General features: G+C 46.2%; 1 protein-coding gene and 1 long non-coding RNA gene across 3 annotated transcripts in view; one reads left to right on the top strand and one right to left on the bottom strand.

The window, feature by feature from the left end:
* The first annotated feature begins 582 nt into the window (after positions 1 to 582).
* Positions 583 to 17456, top strand: part of KL (klotho) — a 46112-nt gene continuing 29238 nt past the window's right edge. The window contains exon 1 of the mRNA XM_045473640.1: positions 583 to 1407. Coding sequence (XP_045329596.1) covers positions 583 to 1407 — 825 coding nt within the window. The remainder of the gene's footprint in view (positions 1408 to 17456) is intronic.
* Positions 3323 to 7965, bottom strand: LOC123595804. 2 transcript variants are annotated; one of them, XR_006711387.1, is made up of 3 exons: positions 6853 to 7965; positions 6634 to 6757; positions 3323 to 4285 (listed from the first exon to the last, which is right to left on the bottom strand). It is a non-coding gene; the product is annotated as an uncharacterized LOC123595804 (long non-coding RNA). The 2 variants fall into 2 exon arrangements; XR_006711388.1 differs by having other exon boundaries at positions 6615 to 6757.

Genomic DNA, 17456 nt, shown 5'->3' on the forward strand with positions numbered 1-17456 from the left:
AAGGCATTCCGAGTTCCCACCTGGCTTTCCCCACCTTACCCTCCCAATCGGTTTCAGGCAAACGGCTCTAATAATGTCGGCCTAAAGCTGTTCCCGGCCTTCAAGTGGAGGCCACGAGAAAGCAGGTGCTCCCCCACCGCCGGGCTCCGGGAGGGCAGGCAAAGAGCCCGCGCTGAGCTCGGGGAAAGTTGGTGGGCCGCCTTCCCTCCTCGACGAACACCCGCTCCGTGGCTTCTCCCAGGGGAAAGAGAAGGTGGCCGGGAGGCCGCTTGCGTCGCCAAACATCCCCCCGCGCTCCTGGGAGCAGCGAAGGACAGGTGCCTTTTCTCCGACGTCCCCGAGAGGCGACCGCTGCACCTCGCTCGCTGCCGCGCCCCCTCCGCGGCACGCGCTCGCCCTCTGCGCCCCGCGCCCTCCCCATTCCCGGGAGCGGGGAGGCTCCGGCTCGCAGGTAATTATTACCAGCGGGGCCCGGCGGGGAAGCGGGGGTGGGCGCGCCGGCAGGGGCGGGCGGCGCGGCGGGGCGCGGGCATAAAGGGGCGCGGCGCGGTGCGGCGCCCCAGCGCCCGGCTCCCGCGAAGCATGCCCGCCCGCGCCCCGCCGCGCCGCCCGCGGCCGCCGCCGCCTCTGCCGCTTTCGCTGCTGCTGCTGCTGCTGCTGGGCCTGGGCGCCCGCCGCCTGCGCGCCGAGCCCGGCGACGGGGCGCAGACCTGGGCCCGCTTCGCGCAGCCTCCGGCCCCCGAGGCCGCCGGCCTCCTCCACGACACCTTCCCCGACGGCTTCCTCTGGGCCGTGGGCAGCGCCGCCTACCAGACGGAGGGCGGCTGGCGGCAGCACGGCAAGGGTGCGTCCATCTGGGACACGTTCACCCACCACCCCCCGGCGCCCCCCGGCGCCCCCCCGGTAGCCCGCCCGCCGTCGGGCGCCCCGTCGCCGTCCCCGCCCGCTACCGGGGACGTGGCCAGCGACGGCTACAACAACGTCTTCCGCGACACGGAGGGGCTGCGCGAGCTCGGGGTCACCCACTACCGCTTCTCCATCTCGTGGGCGCGGGTGCTCCCCAATGGCAGCGCGGGCGCCCCCAACCGCGAGGGGCTGCGCTACTACCGGCGCCTGCTGGAGCGGCTGCGGGAGCTGGGCGTGCAGCCCGTGGTCACCCTGTACCACTGGGACCTGCCCCAGCGCCTGCAGGACGCCTACGGCGGCTGGGCCAATCGCGCCCTGGCCGACCACTTCAGGGATTACGCCGAGCTCTGCTTCCGCCACTTCGGCGGCCAGGTCAAGTACTGGATCACCATCGACAACCCCTACGTGGTGGCCTGGCACGGCTATGCCACCGGGCGCCTGGCCCCTGGCGTGCGGGGCAGCGCGCGGCTCGGGTACCTGGTGGCGCACAACCTCCTCCTGGTGAGTTCGAGGGGCCGGGCAGAGGGCCACGCGGGGAGAGGGCCTCTGGAGATGCCAGGGGCGAGTGGGGGGCCGAGCCTTCAGCCTAGAGGAAGTTCCATTTGAACACATTCCTGAAGTCACCTAGGGTTGGCATCTTGGGGGGGGGGGGGGTAGCTGAGCAGCTGGGGCTTTCCTGGGAAGCCAGGCATTTGAGAAGGGGGAGAGAAAAAGGAAAGTTCCTTTCTCTGGGTGTATGGGAATCCCTAGAGGTAAGGAGGGGACGATTTCCCAATAGTAGCTAAGGGGAGAGTGAGGAGGGTGGATGAAAGAAACACGTTTGTTAGGAAGATGAGCAGGTGACATTAGCCTCTGCTAGAGTTTGTGGAGATGTCATGGGTTCAGTGTTACTCCAGTAAGATCTGTGGTGTGTGTGTGTGTGTGTGTGACAGAGAGAGAGAGAGAGAGAGAGAGAGAGAGACCCATGTTCACAGTGCAGCAGATGCAAAGGTCTCAAAATGGCATCTCCTGGAGAACTGAGCTTAAACTGTCTTTGGAAGTTCTTTCTATGGCAGGCAGAACTGCGCCCATCAACCATACTAATCATCAGGGCAGTGAAGACCCCTTGGACAATCTTAAACAGGGCTGTAGCCGTAAAAATACAGAAGCAACTACAGGATGATCTAGATTGTGCCCTACAACAACAGTATTCCCAAGATCCTTTCTCCAGTTCAGAGGACTCCTTGGTGATGAGATGATCATTAGCCTGACGCAATTGATTTTGACACCCTTGTGCAGAAGGCTTAGTACATCCTGACGGCAGGAGTTCTTGATATGCCACGATCAGGTTGTCTCTCAGTTCTTCTTCCTAGTTCTTCACTCAGTGCTCAAGATTAGGTCCCACTGATTTGAGGGTTCCTTTATGATAATGTCAGTCGTTGGCACATTTTGTACAGAGTTTTATACCATGAGAGAAAGAGTTTTTTTTCTGTATATGTGCAAACATTTTAATAAAAGTGTTTACATGTCTGACTTCTCGTACTCTATTTGGGTGACTAGTGGGCTTACGGAAGACCTATTTTAAATTGAGAATTAAGCCACAGATTTTGAACAAATTCAAGATGAAAACCACTTCTACACACTTTTCATGGAAGCCACTGAGGCAGAACAGGACTGGGTTGTTGACGAGACTAAGCACTCTGAGCTCCTGGTAATGTTGGAATAATGGCTAAATAAGATTGTATGTCAGCTCCTGTGTGCTACCATGGGGCATAGAAGAATGTTGGATTTGTTTGACAACAAAATTGTGGTTTCAGATTGATACATATTCTTCTCGTTAAGATACTTTAGGGCAATAGTAAGAAACTTTATCAGTCTGTCAATTCTTTAAGGAACCAAAATACCTTAAACACCACCTGTTCATTGCTGGTGATAGAAAAGGTATGGGAAGAAATGGTCCCTCTTTTGAAGAGAGCATGAGCAAATTTTAGTTCATACCAGAAACAAACAAGAAGTTTGTAGACCAGCCGGAGGATCTGATAGACCATTCCTGCAAAATCACTACTTTAGATTTAAATCATACAAGTTCTATTTTTAGAGTGCATGTATTAAACTCTGTATGTATACAAAAAGTCATCGGTTTTTATTGCAGTGACTTACATGATCCTTTCACGTATAAAATCAGGACTGGGGACTGAAGGAGCTTTCTAGTAGAGTGGTATTTGAAATGGTAAACATGCTTTTTTTTGATCCTTGTTCCCACTCTTGGCCCTCTGATTAACTTTTCAGTTATAGTTTTGTGTCTTGACACAAACTTGACAAACACTAACCATCCTTCCCAGAAACACAGTGGACTTTGTATTCATAAGAAATTAGTTAACAGGTGGACGTTTGGTTTTGCTGAGGCTGCAAACAAAATGCTAGTAGCTGTAAAATATTAATTTTGCTTTCAAATTTCTTTGGTTTGGAATGTAGCCATTCTTACATACTGTGAAGAGGTAACTTGTCGTTATCAAAAACAATAGCTTAATTTTTTCATATGAAATATTTTCATTGTGTTTTCAATGTTCTTTCTTGGTGGCTGTGTTAGGGACAGGAAGGTAGGGAAGTTTGGACCTTATTTGAAAAGGTAAGACATATTGTGCATATATGGGTAATAGAACATTTCAGCCAGGGCTTAGATATTGCTCTTAAGGCCACTAAGCCCCTAGCATATTCTTTTGCATTTGGGGATCTGATGCTGGTGAAGGAGCAAAGTGGCCAGCACCCCTTCCCTGCCCCATTGTGTGCTTCCACTAATTTGCAGACTAAAGAGACCCCCCCCCCGGGGAGACTGGGGATTTGAACCAACCTTCTCTCCTAGCCGCCCACCCTCACCCCTGCGCTAACCCCGAGTTCAAGAATCGTTGTCTGATAGCCTGGAGGACGGGAGGCAGGTCAAACAAACAGCAGGTTGAATAATGGAGGGTTCTGCTCAAAATGGAAGTCTCCATATTCTTTTGGGTTCCTGGTACTGAGATAAACCTTGAAAAAATGTGTGTGTGTGTGTGTATGTGTGTGTGTGTGTGTGTTTAAAAGAGTGCCAGAGTCAGAGACTGGGAGAAACAGAACTAAAAGGTTTTCCCCAGAGAGCTCTAGGACCCCGGGTTGTTTTGCTCATCTGAGTATAACCCAGAAAGAGGACACACCTTTTCTCTGTGACTTGTAGAGAGACTGCTATACCTTCGCAGCTCCTGATGTCCCCTGAAAAACTAGCATTGAGGCCTGTAGTTGGGGTTCTGGCCCCAGCAGTGCCTCTGAGTTTTTATTCTGCCCATGGGTTTCTGAGAGGGCCAGGACCGAGCTGAAGGTACGCGTGGGCTTCCCATGTGGGAGTCTTGCAAATGTTTGTACAGGGAACCTGTGGAAAAAGACACTTTCCTTCACTTAGGACGTGGGACTAGGCGAAAATACTTTGGATGCTAATGGGTGGTACAGACATGATTGGCATCGAGCAGGCTATGCATTAACATCAAAGCTCACATCTTAGCCGATCTGTCTGCAGCATTTGTCTAGACACTGTTCTCTTTCTTGACACACTTCCTCAACTTGACTCTCGTGCTTCCCCTCTCAGCTCACTGGAGATTTCCGTGTCCTCCTCACCTTGCCTCTAGATATTGGAGGGCCCAGGGCTCCATCATGGCACCTTTTCTCTAGATTCACTCCAGGTGAACTCTTTGAATGCTCTAGATCCTGATGACTCCAAGTTTGGAGTCTCCAGCCAGAACTTGTGCTCTGAGCTCCAGACGGTCCTGTGCTTCCCATACCCATTATGGCAACTCTGAACTTTCAGTTGGTCGGGCCCCAAGCCTTAATTCTTCCCTTTCTCTCACATCTTACTTGCAATCTATCAACAAATCCTACTGCCCTACCTACCTTCAAAACGTACCCAGAATCCAACCACTTCTCCTTCTATCTGGAGCTACAGATCCAAGTCCCTGTCAGATTCTGCCTGGATAATTGGAATAGACTCGTAGCTGATGCCCTTGCTTATGCCTTTGCGCCCTGTGGTGTTTCATGATGGACATTCTCAAGGATATCGTCCTGTGTGAGCAAGACAAAGTCCCTCATTTATTAAAATCCCACCTTTCCTTGAAGAACCAGTTCACATTTGAACTGGTCTTCCCTTTGGTTCCACACCCGAATGCCGTATCTTCCTTCCCTGGAACCCCACTGTGCCTCGTTTCTGATGCCTTCTACCACACGCCTCCTTCATGTGACCATTTCCTCCTTTCACTGCCCCACTGGTTGGGCAATTCCTTAAGTAAGGAAGTCATATTCACTTGATCTCTCCTAAAGTCCCATCTTGTCCTTGGTAGGTGCTCAGTGAGTGCTCCTGGCCATTTAATAGCCTGACTTTGCCTTTATAATCTGATGCTCCTAGGGTTTTCTTTCTTTGTCAGTCTTTCTAGCCACTCTCCAATGGGACGAGGAGTGCCAAATCCTAACTGTGTAGAAGATCAGCAAGCATAATGGGGCAGAACGTGACATTTTCAGTAAAAATTTAAGGTTCATCAGATTTATGATTCCGTTGTAAAGATTAACGGGGCGCCTGGGTGGCGCAGTCGGTTAAGCGTCCGACTTCAGCCAGGTCACGATCTCGCGGTCCGTGAGTTCGAGCCCCCGCGTCGGGCTCTGGGCTGATGGCTCAGAGCCTGGAGCCTGTTTCCGATTCTGTGTCTCCCTCTCTCTCTGCCCCTCCCCCATTCATGCTCTGTCTCTCTCTGTCCCAAAAATAAATAAACGTTGAAAAACAAATTAAAAAAAAAAAAAAAAAGATTACCAAACAATTAAAAACTATAGTCCCTATGCCATATTACGAAGAAGTTTCCAGAATTGGAGGTGGGGGAAATCTCCTGGCTGGCTTTAGTAGTGTGTTGAAGTAGCTTTGTTATCTAGTTGAGTTTTCATTTCCCAAGTAATAGTGGAGGCAATTTATCTGGCAGATACATGCTCAAATTATATATGCCACGTACTTTTGGGAGGCACTTTACCAATTTTCCTCTCACTGAAGTATATTTGGTGCATAGATGGAATAATCAACTGGGTTGAACGTTAAAGTATTTTATAGAATACTGCTGAATTCCTTAGTGTGTTTAATCATAAATAGTTAAAAATATCTCCCAAAGAGCTTGACTCACTCTTCTTTGAATAGCTGACTGAACACGGTGTTTTTTTTAAAGGTTACAGTCAAGTCCAAGAAGAATTTTAAGAGTAGAAAAAGGGCTATAATAATTTCAAACAATTTCAAATAATTTCAAAATGGTAGCAATGTTTCACAGTGTTAATAAAAAAGAGGAAAAGTACAAACTACTCAACCTTCAAATAATGTCCACGTGTCCTTCTTAAGTACAAAGTGAATGAATGTTCAACTGTGTACCTGGCTGTGTAGTTAGTCATGACTTTGGCATATAGAAGTCTTATGAGTTCTATTAAGTGTTCAGACAATATGGTTGCTCTAAGCCAGAATTTTATTATAATTAACTTGTACAAAATGTGCCTTTCTTTCCATGAATGTCATCTTTTCAAGGCACCAGGGAAAGTTTAGGTGTAGGAGGAGAATAGAATACATGCTTAATGGGAGGACAAGAAACAAAGAGTGGATGAGTAAAAATACACAGTGTCAGTGAGTCCTCCAGGGTCCACACCTCCTCAGAAACTACCGAATTACACTTGTCACTCGTACTTACACAGAGAAGCATCGTCTACCTTCTGTATGCTCCGTCTTGGTACAAAGTCAGTCTGAAGGATCACTCTACATTTTTGCCGCTGCATCTTGGGATAAACTGTTATTTAGCCTTCAAAGACTCCACGCTGATATTTCCATTACGTGCTAACAACAGGAAGAGTGGATTGTTTTACTCATCTGTGACTCCTTGAGGTCCCAGACTGTAAGATCATATTTATTTTTCAATTTTTAGTGCTTACCTCACAGAAGAATACGATCGATATAATTTTTAATGAAGGAATAAATGTAGATGTAAAATCATCTCTACTTATTTCAGTATATATGTCCTTTTTTTCTCTCTTCTCAATTGAATACTTAAAGTCTGTTTTCTCACACAGTGTCTGGGGAGGAGTTTAAAACCGTGAGGAAGAACAGGGAAAAAATTCCTGCCCAGATAGGTGTATGACCTTTGTGCATTTCCGGGGCAAATAATACCCGCATTTCATCCAGTGACAAAGAAAGAGGGGAAGGGGAAGAATGTGGCTGTGTAAGTGCCCCACCTGGAGGCTGTACCGTCCTTTCTACTCATATCGCGTTGGCAGAATTCAGTCACGTGGTGTAAGGAGCCTGGGACTTATTGTCCCGCTGCATAGCCAGGAGCTCAGCAGATAATTCTAGTTGTGTTGAAACCAGGTGGAACCAGATCTTTCAGGCAACCAGGGATCTCTGCCACACCGCCTATCTCCCAGGTATATTGTGAGAAGGAAAACAAAATCATAAATGTCAACATGTTTTGAAAAATGGAAAGAACTCTACAGAGGTGAGGTATGAATTTATTGTCAATCATAATAATAAAAAAAGCAAAGCCACGAGCATTTAGGAGAGAGGAATTAGACAAATACTTTAGAAATTGTTGCCCTACTTAACTTCTTCACATGCAACTTAGAGCACTCAATGGAACAAAATTTTCACAGTTCTTGCAATAGCGTTTGACCAAAGATTATTCAAATCATTTTTGGAATGATCTATTTTACCCAAAACACATTACCAACTACCTTTGTTTGGACCCAGTTTGGTGTTTGAAAGAAATATACTCAAGTTTACAACTGCTATAATTTGATATGTTGACCAAACTAAAGATAACTATTTCGTGAACTTTTGTGGTCTCAGTCTGAGTAGATTTTTTATTGATAACATTATTGTTTAAAGTATAGATGTCAGAACATCATCCATGAACCATTATCTTTGTGGTTTGATGAAATACTCAAAATAAACTAAAAGTTGTGACGTACGTTAAGTGAAATACAGTGGTTAAGCAAATACTATTTCCATGCCTGTAGTGCATCTTTATTTGATGGTTAGAAGGTTAGAAATATAGGGGCGCCCGGGTGGCTTTGGCTCAGGTCATGATCTCGCCATTCTCAAGTTTGAGCCCTGCGTCGGGCTCTGGGTTGACAGCTGGGAGCCTCAAGCCTGTTTTGGATTCTGTGTCTCCTCTCTCTCTGCCCCTCCCCTGCTTGTGCTCTCTCTCTCTCTCTCAAACATAAATAAACATTAAAAAAATTAGAAAAAAGGAAAGAAATACAAGGGGCTGGGGAAATCCCAGGTCACATTTCTTCTCAGGACAAACCACTCACAGTGACTCTCCTGGGGTCCTCTAGCTTCTGCTCGACTATTTGCAGGAACAGGAACTCAGTTCCTCCCAAGTAATCCACTCATTCTCATCTCTTATATTGAGTGGGAAGCCTGTCTCTTCATTTTAGGACTTCAGTACAGAACTTACCCCAGTTGGCTCTTGGCCTTTCCAAATCTCAAAGAATAAAACGAACTGCTTTTTGACGAGACAGCCTTTCAAATATCTGAAAAGGCCACTTTGTTCTTCCTAAGTATTTTCTCTTCATGCTGAAGTCTGCCTCAAGGAGAATTAGAGGAAGCCGGACATTTAGCCAAGGCCCCCTTCTTGGGAGCCTGCCATGTGGCAGGCAGGCATGTTGTTGAATTCTGAGAATGCAAATATGACCCTAGAGAGGCCTCTGTATCTTCTCACACTTGAGGATAAGGTCGAGTGGGAGGTGGAAAAGTTGACCTTCCTGTTTCTCCAAGGTGGGAAGAGGGGCATGGTCTTCAAGGAGCAGAGCCCTCCAGGGTTGGTTGTCAGACCTGCGTGTGTCCCACCATCCTTAACAAGGGGCTGGAGATAGGTGTAGATGTAAGGGGCCGGAGGTTTCCAGACTCCGGATCCTGCAGAGAATAGGGACCTCTGGCTGTATTTACACGTTCTTTTTGTGAGGGACCAGGGGATGGCTCCAAAGCCACAGGGGAGGTGAGGGGTGGTAGGGAATGTATGTTATCTCCAGGCGCCTGCAAATCTTTGGGGGGGTGCTCCTCCTCCTTCCTGTCTGACACCCCCTTCTCTCTGGATTCCTCCTCATTTGGTCTTTTCCCTCCAGCCCCTTCCCCTATCAGTGACATTACTTCTCTCCTGGTGCTGGCTTCTCTTTACTCAATGTCAGGCCTTTCTGGTGGGGCTTGGCAGAGGCAGGGGGAGGGAAAGGTGGCAGGGTCTTTCGTTCTGGGATCAGGTACATCTTCCCTGAAGTGATCTGAAACCAAACGGAAGTCATAGCACAGATATTTTCAAAGTACACTCTTTGGGCTACGTGAGAGATTCAGCTTCCTCTTGTTTACTAAATGTGGGCTGAGTTTACCTTGAACCAATCGCTTGGCCCTTTCCACCCTTCCTGGTCAGGGTTACATGTCACAGCCTCCCTGGACCCACAAAGGACAAAAACTTCTCTCTGAGTCTGCAGGTCTGATCCAGATATACAAGAGGCTGTGGCTGGGGGGAGTGATGGTGGTTTAAGGGCTTAAGGGAAAGGCTCTCACATTTCCACAAAAAGAAGGATAAGGTAAGACCCCTGCCCTCATGTCCCTTAGAGATTAGTAGGGGAGATATGGTTGTCAAATAATTACATTGAAATGTGTAAGTGCCTTCATAGAAGTAAGTACCAGGGATAGCGTGGGTGCCAACAAAGGAGGGATGGGTAAGAGTTTTGGGGGTAGTCGGGGAAAACTATGCTGGTGAGATCAGGGGCTGGCAAGCACTTCTGCAGAGGGCCAGGTCTTAGGCTTTGTGGGTCATGCAGTGTCTGTCGCAAGCACTCGCTTGTGTTAGAGGGTGGCCATAAGCAACGTGTAAATGAATGGGCACAGTTCGTTTACAAAAATAGCTGTGGGCTCCTATTGCTGGGGCTGGTGTGCAGGCACCCAGCATAAGAAGGGCTTGTGATGGTCCGGGAGAGCGGCATGAGGTTGGGGTAGGTGGCAATTCGCCCCACAGGATCAGTCGTTGGAAGGGCTGAAGCATCAGGGGGAAAGGAGGGAAAGAAGCTGGAAAAGCAAACCTAGAATTTTTCAAGTCCTCTCTTAGAATTTGAGGTGCAGAACCAATTGTAGCTGCCCCAGATGTTTAGGGCGCATTTCTTTTCCTGGACGCTGACTGAGGATAATGCTGTCCAAGACTGCATTAACCGTTTTGGCTGTCACCTCCCCGTGGACTGGCTTAGTTTCTAGTCAGTTAAAGCCTCTCGGGCTTTTTAGTGTTTCCCTGTGTAAGTTGCCGTTAAGCCAGACCTCTCCTGAAATCTTTTGTTGCTTATTTTTGAACTTTTAATCTTAGTAAATCTCATCTTCACTGGGCAACAAAGGCAGTTACCACCGATGGATAATTCAGTTAAAGGAATAGCGGGACGTGCATACAGTGGAATAGTATTTGGGTATTAAAAAGTTGATATATGGTGATTAAAAAGTTCCACATGGCATGTTGTTAAGAGAAAAATGCCAGTTGTATTATGCTTCTTACATAGCTCTGCTGATAACGACATGTGACTAAGTAGTGAGCACTTTACAGTTCTTGGGCTGTGCGGGGCTCTCTCTAGCCCCTTCCTGACATAACCAAAACTAGATTTGGCATTCCTGCTTGGTGCTTCCATAAAATCCTGTATGACTTCTCTAACCACACTTGACCCATTTTACTGAAGTGATTTGTTTGCTTGTCTTCCCTCGACAGACCTCAGCTTTGAGATGCCAGGAACCATGTTTATATTCCTGTTTTACACCTGGAGCCTCACAAGGGAGGCATGCAAGGGAGCATGCAGATGTTTGTTGCAGGAATGAGAGAATACACCCCCTCCAAGAACGGGGAAAGGAAAAAAGTTAACAGTGGGTTATTTCTGGATGGTGGGATTACAGAAGACTTTAAAAAATTTGTATTTTTGAGAGAGATAGAGCGTGAGCGGGGAGGGGCAGAGAGAGAGGGAGACAGAATCTGAGGCAGGCTCCAGCTGTCAGCACAGAGCCCCACGTGGGGTTCGAACCCACGAACTGAGAGATCATGACCTGAGCCCAAGTCGGATGCTTAACCACCTGAGCCACCTGGGCACCCCCAGATGATTTTTTTTTCTTTCTGGTTATCTGGATTTTCTAATTTTTCTATAAGCAAAATGTATTACTTTTATGATAGAGAAATAGTAGTATTTCTGGAAAAAGATGGCAGATTGAATTTACCCACTAAAATTTTTTTCTCTTCCTTGAAACCCCATGAAACTGTAGTAAAGAAACTGCTAAAGAATGAAGGTGGGGGAGGAGTGAGGGCAGGAGAGAAGGAGGGAAAGGGGTGGAGACAAAGACCCACACAGTGGAGACAGCAGAGTAGCAGCAAAGCTTTGGAAGCTGAAAAGCAGATGTATGAGTGTTATTGACTGAGCAGGCCTAAGAAGGTAGACTGTTGGCAGTAGGAGAGGCCAAAAACAAATCCTAGGATTGCAGAATCCCCAGGAGGCTCCGAGAGTAGCAAGACCAAATATTCTGGATCTGGAGGAGAAGGGAGTTAAGTGCTCACATGAGGAGAACCGGCTGAAAGTTATTTAAGAAAGAACCAGATTCCTAGATCACCCCCTTCTCCTCACTGCTGGGCATCTGCCCCTTCTCCTCTCAGGGGAAAACTAGAGGTTAACTTTCTAGAGAGTAAAAAATGGGAAGTGTCTGGGCTTAGGGACATCAGGCACATTTGAGGGCATGAGTCCTATACTGAAAATAAGGAGTAAGTGAACATATGCAGCTGACAGCTGAGACACCCCCAGCCTCCCCCCCACCCCGCCCTCCATCTTCCCTGCCAGGGTCTCAGAAGGCTGACAGTGTGGCCTACTCTCCAGGTAGAGACTGGAAGAATCTTCTCCAGGGAATCTGATGAGTTCATGTGGAAAGACCTCAGATACTGATCCTAATGTTTTCCACAACAATTAAATGAGACAGATCCCTCTACAGTGAAACTCAAAGTCAGCAAACCCCACCTACACTGTAGCTCAGACCTTCCAGTCAGGTTTTTTGTTTGTCCTTCTTAAATATGAATAGACAGTCAAAGATCAACAGACATCTGAGGAAAGCCTCTAACATGAAAGATTGAGACCCACACAAATAAAGAAACAACAACAGAACGATCAACTAATTTTGAAGGAAACTTGGAGAAACCAAGAATATGCAGGGAGAAAATGCTCAAACCCCCCTACCAAACCCTCAGTCAAAACATACAAACTTCCAGTTATCAAATAAGTCATGGAATGTAATATTCAGCATGGTGACTATAGCTCATAACATATTATTGTATATTTGAAAATTGCTAAGAGAACAGATCTTAAAAGTTCTTAACAGAAGAAAACTGCAACTCTGTGTGGTGACGGATGTTAATGAGACTTATTGTGGTGATCACTTATAGTATATACACATATTAAGTCACAGTGTTGTATACCTGAAACTAACATAATGTTATATGTTGGTTATAGCTCAATAAAGAAAAACAAATGTTAAAACCCCCAATGGGAGTCTGAGATAAGAGAAGATACTGAATACAGGATATAAGAAAAAGGACAATATAACAAGATGGGGGGGGGGGAACACTTGGAAATGAAATACGTTATAACAGAAATGAAAACTTTAATAGAAAAGTTGGAACATAAAGGTGAGGCATGAAACCTAATAATGTAGCAAGAAGACAGAGAGATGAATGGAAAAAAAGTCAAAGAGGTGGGAGATAAATGTATAACATTCAAATAATGAGAGTTCCAGAAGGAGAAAGCAGGGGTGCAGTAGGGTGTTAGGCTGTGGCCCTCAATGAACCATGCTGGCCAGTATCCATGATCTGTGCCTCCCCCTTCCCGGATTGTGGGCTTGACAGCAGATGTGTTTTGTTCCATGGAACATAGTGAATGTGAAGCAACCAAAAGTTTCATTAAAGTGCATTCACATTGGAAGTCTTTCTGGATTGCTCCGTCATGAGAACCGGTGTCAGCACGTGGGCTGGTTTGCTGAAAGGTGAAGACAGACTTTGGAAGATCAAAGATCACCCTGGATGTTCTCGCCACCGGTGAGATCCCAGATGAGTGCAGCTATATGCGTGACCTCTGCTACATCACATGGAGCAGAAGAACTGTCCAGGTAAGCCCCGTTAACCCGCAGAGACCAGAGAAATCATAAATCCTTGTTATTTCAATCCCCTGACCGGGGTGGTTTGTTTTATAGCAATAGATAACTGATAGAAAAAGAAGGCAAATGATGAAGTAATTCCAAGATATTTCCTAGAACTGGAAGGTGTGAATTCCCATACTGAACGTGAGGTACTTGGGGAGTCATTATAGAACAAAGCTGCTGTGGTACAGCAGGGCCAATGGGTCCATGAGCAAGGGATCATGGCTTTTTATTTTGCCATGTTCTATTAAACATCTTCACAGCTCCCTGTGAAGCGTGGCAGTCTGCCCAGCCATGCCAATACCATGTTATGGCAGTTGTGGCCTCCTGGCTTCTGGCTTTAAGCACCACCCACTGCCTGGTCTCTGTTACTTCAGGGTGTCATGGCCTCCATGGATGATAACAAGTCCAGCTCTGTGATGGCCTCTCCAACCATCAGCCTTGACCTGCAGAGAACTGCCACCACACCAGTGATGCTTGTGCGCCCTCACTGGCATATTCCCAATGGACTTGGTGCATGGTGTCTCTCCCTCTGGCGCTCAAATGAAACGCCAAACGCTAGTGGGTTGTTTGGCCTTACATAATATCCTCATTCCAGTACGCCTACGTCTCTCGGCTTCTTGTATTCCTTCCTTTCTCAGCTGTCAGGGAAACTCAAGCATTTCTGCCCACTCAGCGTTGGCCATCACTTTTTCTAGGCTTCTCAGAGCCATTCAAGCAGCAAGTTTGCCCTGTGTCCCGAGGTCCTGGCCAGAGCATTAACACACATTTCTGAAGAGAGTGCTCCCTAGTCAACAAATTCTGTGTTGTCTTGTCTTACATTCCAGTTCTGGAATCCAGGGCCCTCCAAATTCAATCCCGGTAGTACTCCTTGGGTTCTTGCCACTACATTCTAAATCTTTTTTTTTTTTTTTTTTTTTTTAAGTTTATTTATTTGACAGAGAAAGCACAAGTGGAGGAGTGGGCAGAGAGGGGGGCGGAGAGAGAGAACCCCAAGCAGGTTCTGCTCTGTCAGCACGGAGCCCTGACGCGGGGCTTGGACTCCTGAACCGTGAGATCATGACCTGAACCGAAGTCGGACGCTTAACCGACTGAGCCACCTAGGTGCCCCACTACATTCTAAATCTTGAAGCTACTTTGGCATATAATGTCTTGCCTCCTCTGTAGGCCCAGCTGCCTCCAGGTTTTAAACCTGGGATTTAACCCTACTTAGTGGCCTGTCAACTTCTGAGGGAGGCACCTGCTGTCTTTTAAGGGTGAGGCCTCTTCAGCATAGGGAAGTGCTATCTCTAATTAGGCAAGGGCCGGCCACCTCTGTAATCCCCAAGGGTTCTAAGGGTTCTGAAGATCCCAGCAACTATGGCCCATGTTCCAGAGTCCTAGGTTTTCCCAACCAGGGCTCTGACCTTGGCATGACAGACCCACCTTAACTGAGCATTTAAACATCTCTGCAGCTCTGTATCTCTACCAGGTCCTAGGACTGAGGCTAAGCTGTGTGTATACTTCCACTTCAGGAGATAAGCTACTAGTGAAACCCTCTGGCTCTTATATTGAGTCTTTGCTTCTTAAAGGCCCTTGGTTTCTCATGATCTCTCTGCGGAGACTCAGTACAGTATGATAAGAACCAGTCAGTTCGCCCCTCCTTGTGGGCATTGGAATGCCTGGATCATTGCACCTACGATGCATTCCCCTTCACCATGACATTCCCCCAGGTTCCACTGGTGAAATATTTGGCAATTGGAACACCGTCTTGTGCCAGGAAACTATCTGCCCCCTTAATATTACCCAGAATGGCACTTTCTTTCCCCTCTAGGAAGTGAAACCTGACTTGTGTTTGTTTAGGTCTTCTGAGATGCAAATGTCAGAACAGGATTAGATATGTAAAACATTTATTGGAGTAAACAACTATGAAGGACAAAGAGGAAGGAGCACAGAAGGCAGAGCCTTTAGACCATGACTTGTCTAACATCTGTGAAAGAGAGTGGGCAAGAAGCAGGTTTAGGTGGGAAGAGTCTCAGATGGCAATACAGATCTAAGAAAGATACAGCCAGGCCAGTCAACATTGCCTATTAGAAGGGTCCCCATCCTGCAAGAATGGGTCTACATTAGTACCCCTGCTATGTTCAGTCACAAGGGAGTAGCCTGTGAGAAGCATGACCTCAGGGCCCATGAAGCAGTGGGTCCCAAGGGGTAGCAACTGGTGCTATGGGTCAGTTATGCTTCTCAGAACAGGAAACTGAGCAGTGCATTTTCATGGCTACTACAAACACTCCAAACACCAGTGAGGAATGCCACTCCCAAGAGGGGAATTTCCAACCAGAATTTTTCTAATATATATTTCCAACCAGATTTTGATATTTATTTAAACGATCAATCATTTATGAAGGTAAAATAATGAGATTTCAAACTCCTCAAAGTCTCAAACACTGAATCTTCCATGCACCCTCCATCAGGAGCACGATGGAGACAAGAAGGAAGAAGGAAGAAGACAGAACAGTAAATCTGATCCAGGAACATGACGGTGAATTGTAGACCCAGGAAGTCAACTGTGCAGCAGAACGAAGAGCAACCAGTCCAGAAGGGGAGAAGATTCTAGAAGTGTGTCTCCAAGAAAAATATTGGAGGCTGATGTGAACTTGTAGAAACTTATGCTGACGGGCTGTTGGAAAGTGTGGGAAGAATTAGACACGAGCACAAAGAAAACCAAGGAAATGAAAAAGCAATGCAATTAGTAACTTTAAGGAACACAAAAATAAGAAAGAAAACAGTCTTAATTACCATGTTATAAAGCCCAGCTGTGAGTAATAGTCACATTAGCAGAGTAATGTCAGTTATGGAACATTAGTTTTTTAAACCAGACTCTGCTGTATAGCTAAGTCCTCGCCTACCGTAACAGGAAGTCCGTGGATACTGCCTGAAGTGTGGAAGTATCAAAGTGTGTAAATTTCAAAAGATGTAAGAGTCAAAGGTATTAACTTCTGCCAAGGGGACCTGGGGAGATTGTAGGGGGGTGGAGAGTAGGCAGAACTGCAATTATTGTTACAAGTTGCATAAAAATTAAAAAAAAAATTATCATCACTTAAAAAAATTTTTTTTAAATGTTTGTTTTTGAGAGGCAGTCAGATTGTGAGCAGGAGAGGGACAGAGAGAGAGGGAGACACAGAATCTGAAATAGGCTCCAAGCTCTGAGCTGTCGGTACAGAGCCTGACACAAGGCTCGAGCCCACAAACTGTGAAATCATGACCTGATCCGAAGTCGGTCGCTTAACCAACTGAGCCACCCAGGCGCCCCGAAATTTTTATCATCACTTTAAAACTTAATTTTGTGGGGTGCCTGGGTGGCTCACTCAGTTTAGGGTCCAACTCTTGAGTTTGGCTGAGGTCATGATCTCATGGTTGTGAGATTGAGCCCCACATTGAGCCCCAGGTCAAGCCTTGCACTGGGCTCCGTGCTCAGACTCTTAAGCAGAGCCTGTTTAAGATTCTCTCTCTCTCTCTCTCTCTCTCTCTCTCTCCCCCTACCTGTCTTCCCCACTGTCTCTAAAAAATAAATTTTTAAAAACCTTAATTTTGTTAGTTATAGTGCTTATTTGTCACATTTTGGTCTGTAGAACACTTTTTGAATTGAGCTTTGCAGAATTTCCAAATTTCCAGATTAATGCTTTGTGAATTTTCATCCTTTTGATGATAAAAATGTTGAAAAGAAATAGGACTGTGAGTAAACTCTGTTTACTTGTTGTTAGTGACCTTGCCTCAGTGGGACAGCTCCTATTAATTAGTGTTGCAAACACCTGTCAGTGTTAGACAGTAAGCAACCAGTAAATTTTTGCTTCATCAATGAATAGTCTTAAAATATAGCTTTCAAGCATCAATTATTCAAGAAGCAACAATACTATCATATAAATTCATTTCTGACTAGTTTTTAAGTACTTTTCTCTCAAATATGAATGGACAGCCAAGCATCAAAAAGTATTTGAAGAAAGTGCTCAACATGAAACAGAATAAAATAAATAAACAGAAAAGCAAACCAAGAGAAGCAAATTGTGCAGGAAATTAAATACACACAAACTGAAAAACGAACAGAGAATATTAAAAAAAATTCTTGGACCTCCACAACGTGATTGTTTAGTAAAAAGTTTGGAGAGTAAAGTAAAAGAAATGCCCCCAGAGTAGTGCAAAACGACGAAATGGAAATGTTAGAGACAAGGGGAAAAGATTGAAAAGATCAAGTACAAAAGTCCAACATCAGACTAACGGGAGTTTCAAAAAAGAGAATATGGAATAGAGGGCAGGAAATTACTAGAGAAATAACATAAGAAAATGCCCCAAAACTGAATGTGAG

Source organism: Leopardus geoffroyi, chromosome A1 (genome assembly GCF_018350155.1).
Source record: "Leopardus geoffroyi isolate Oge1 chromosome A1, O.geoffroyi_Oge1_pat1.0, whole genome shotgun sequence".
Classification (NCBI taxonomy): domain Eukaryota; kingdom Metazoa; phylum Chordata; class Mammalia; order Carnivora; family Felidae; genus Leopardus; species Leopardus geoffroyi.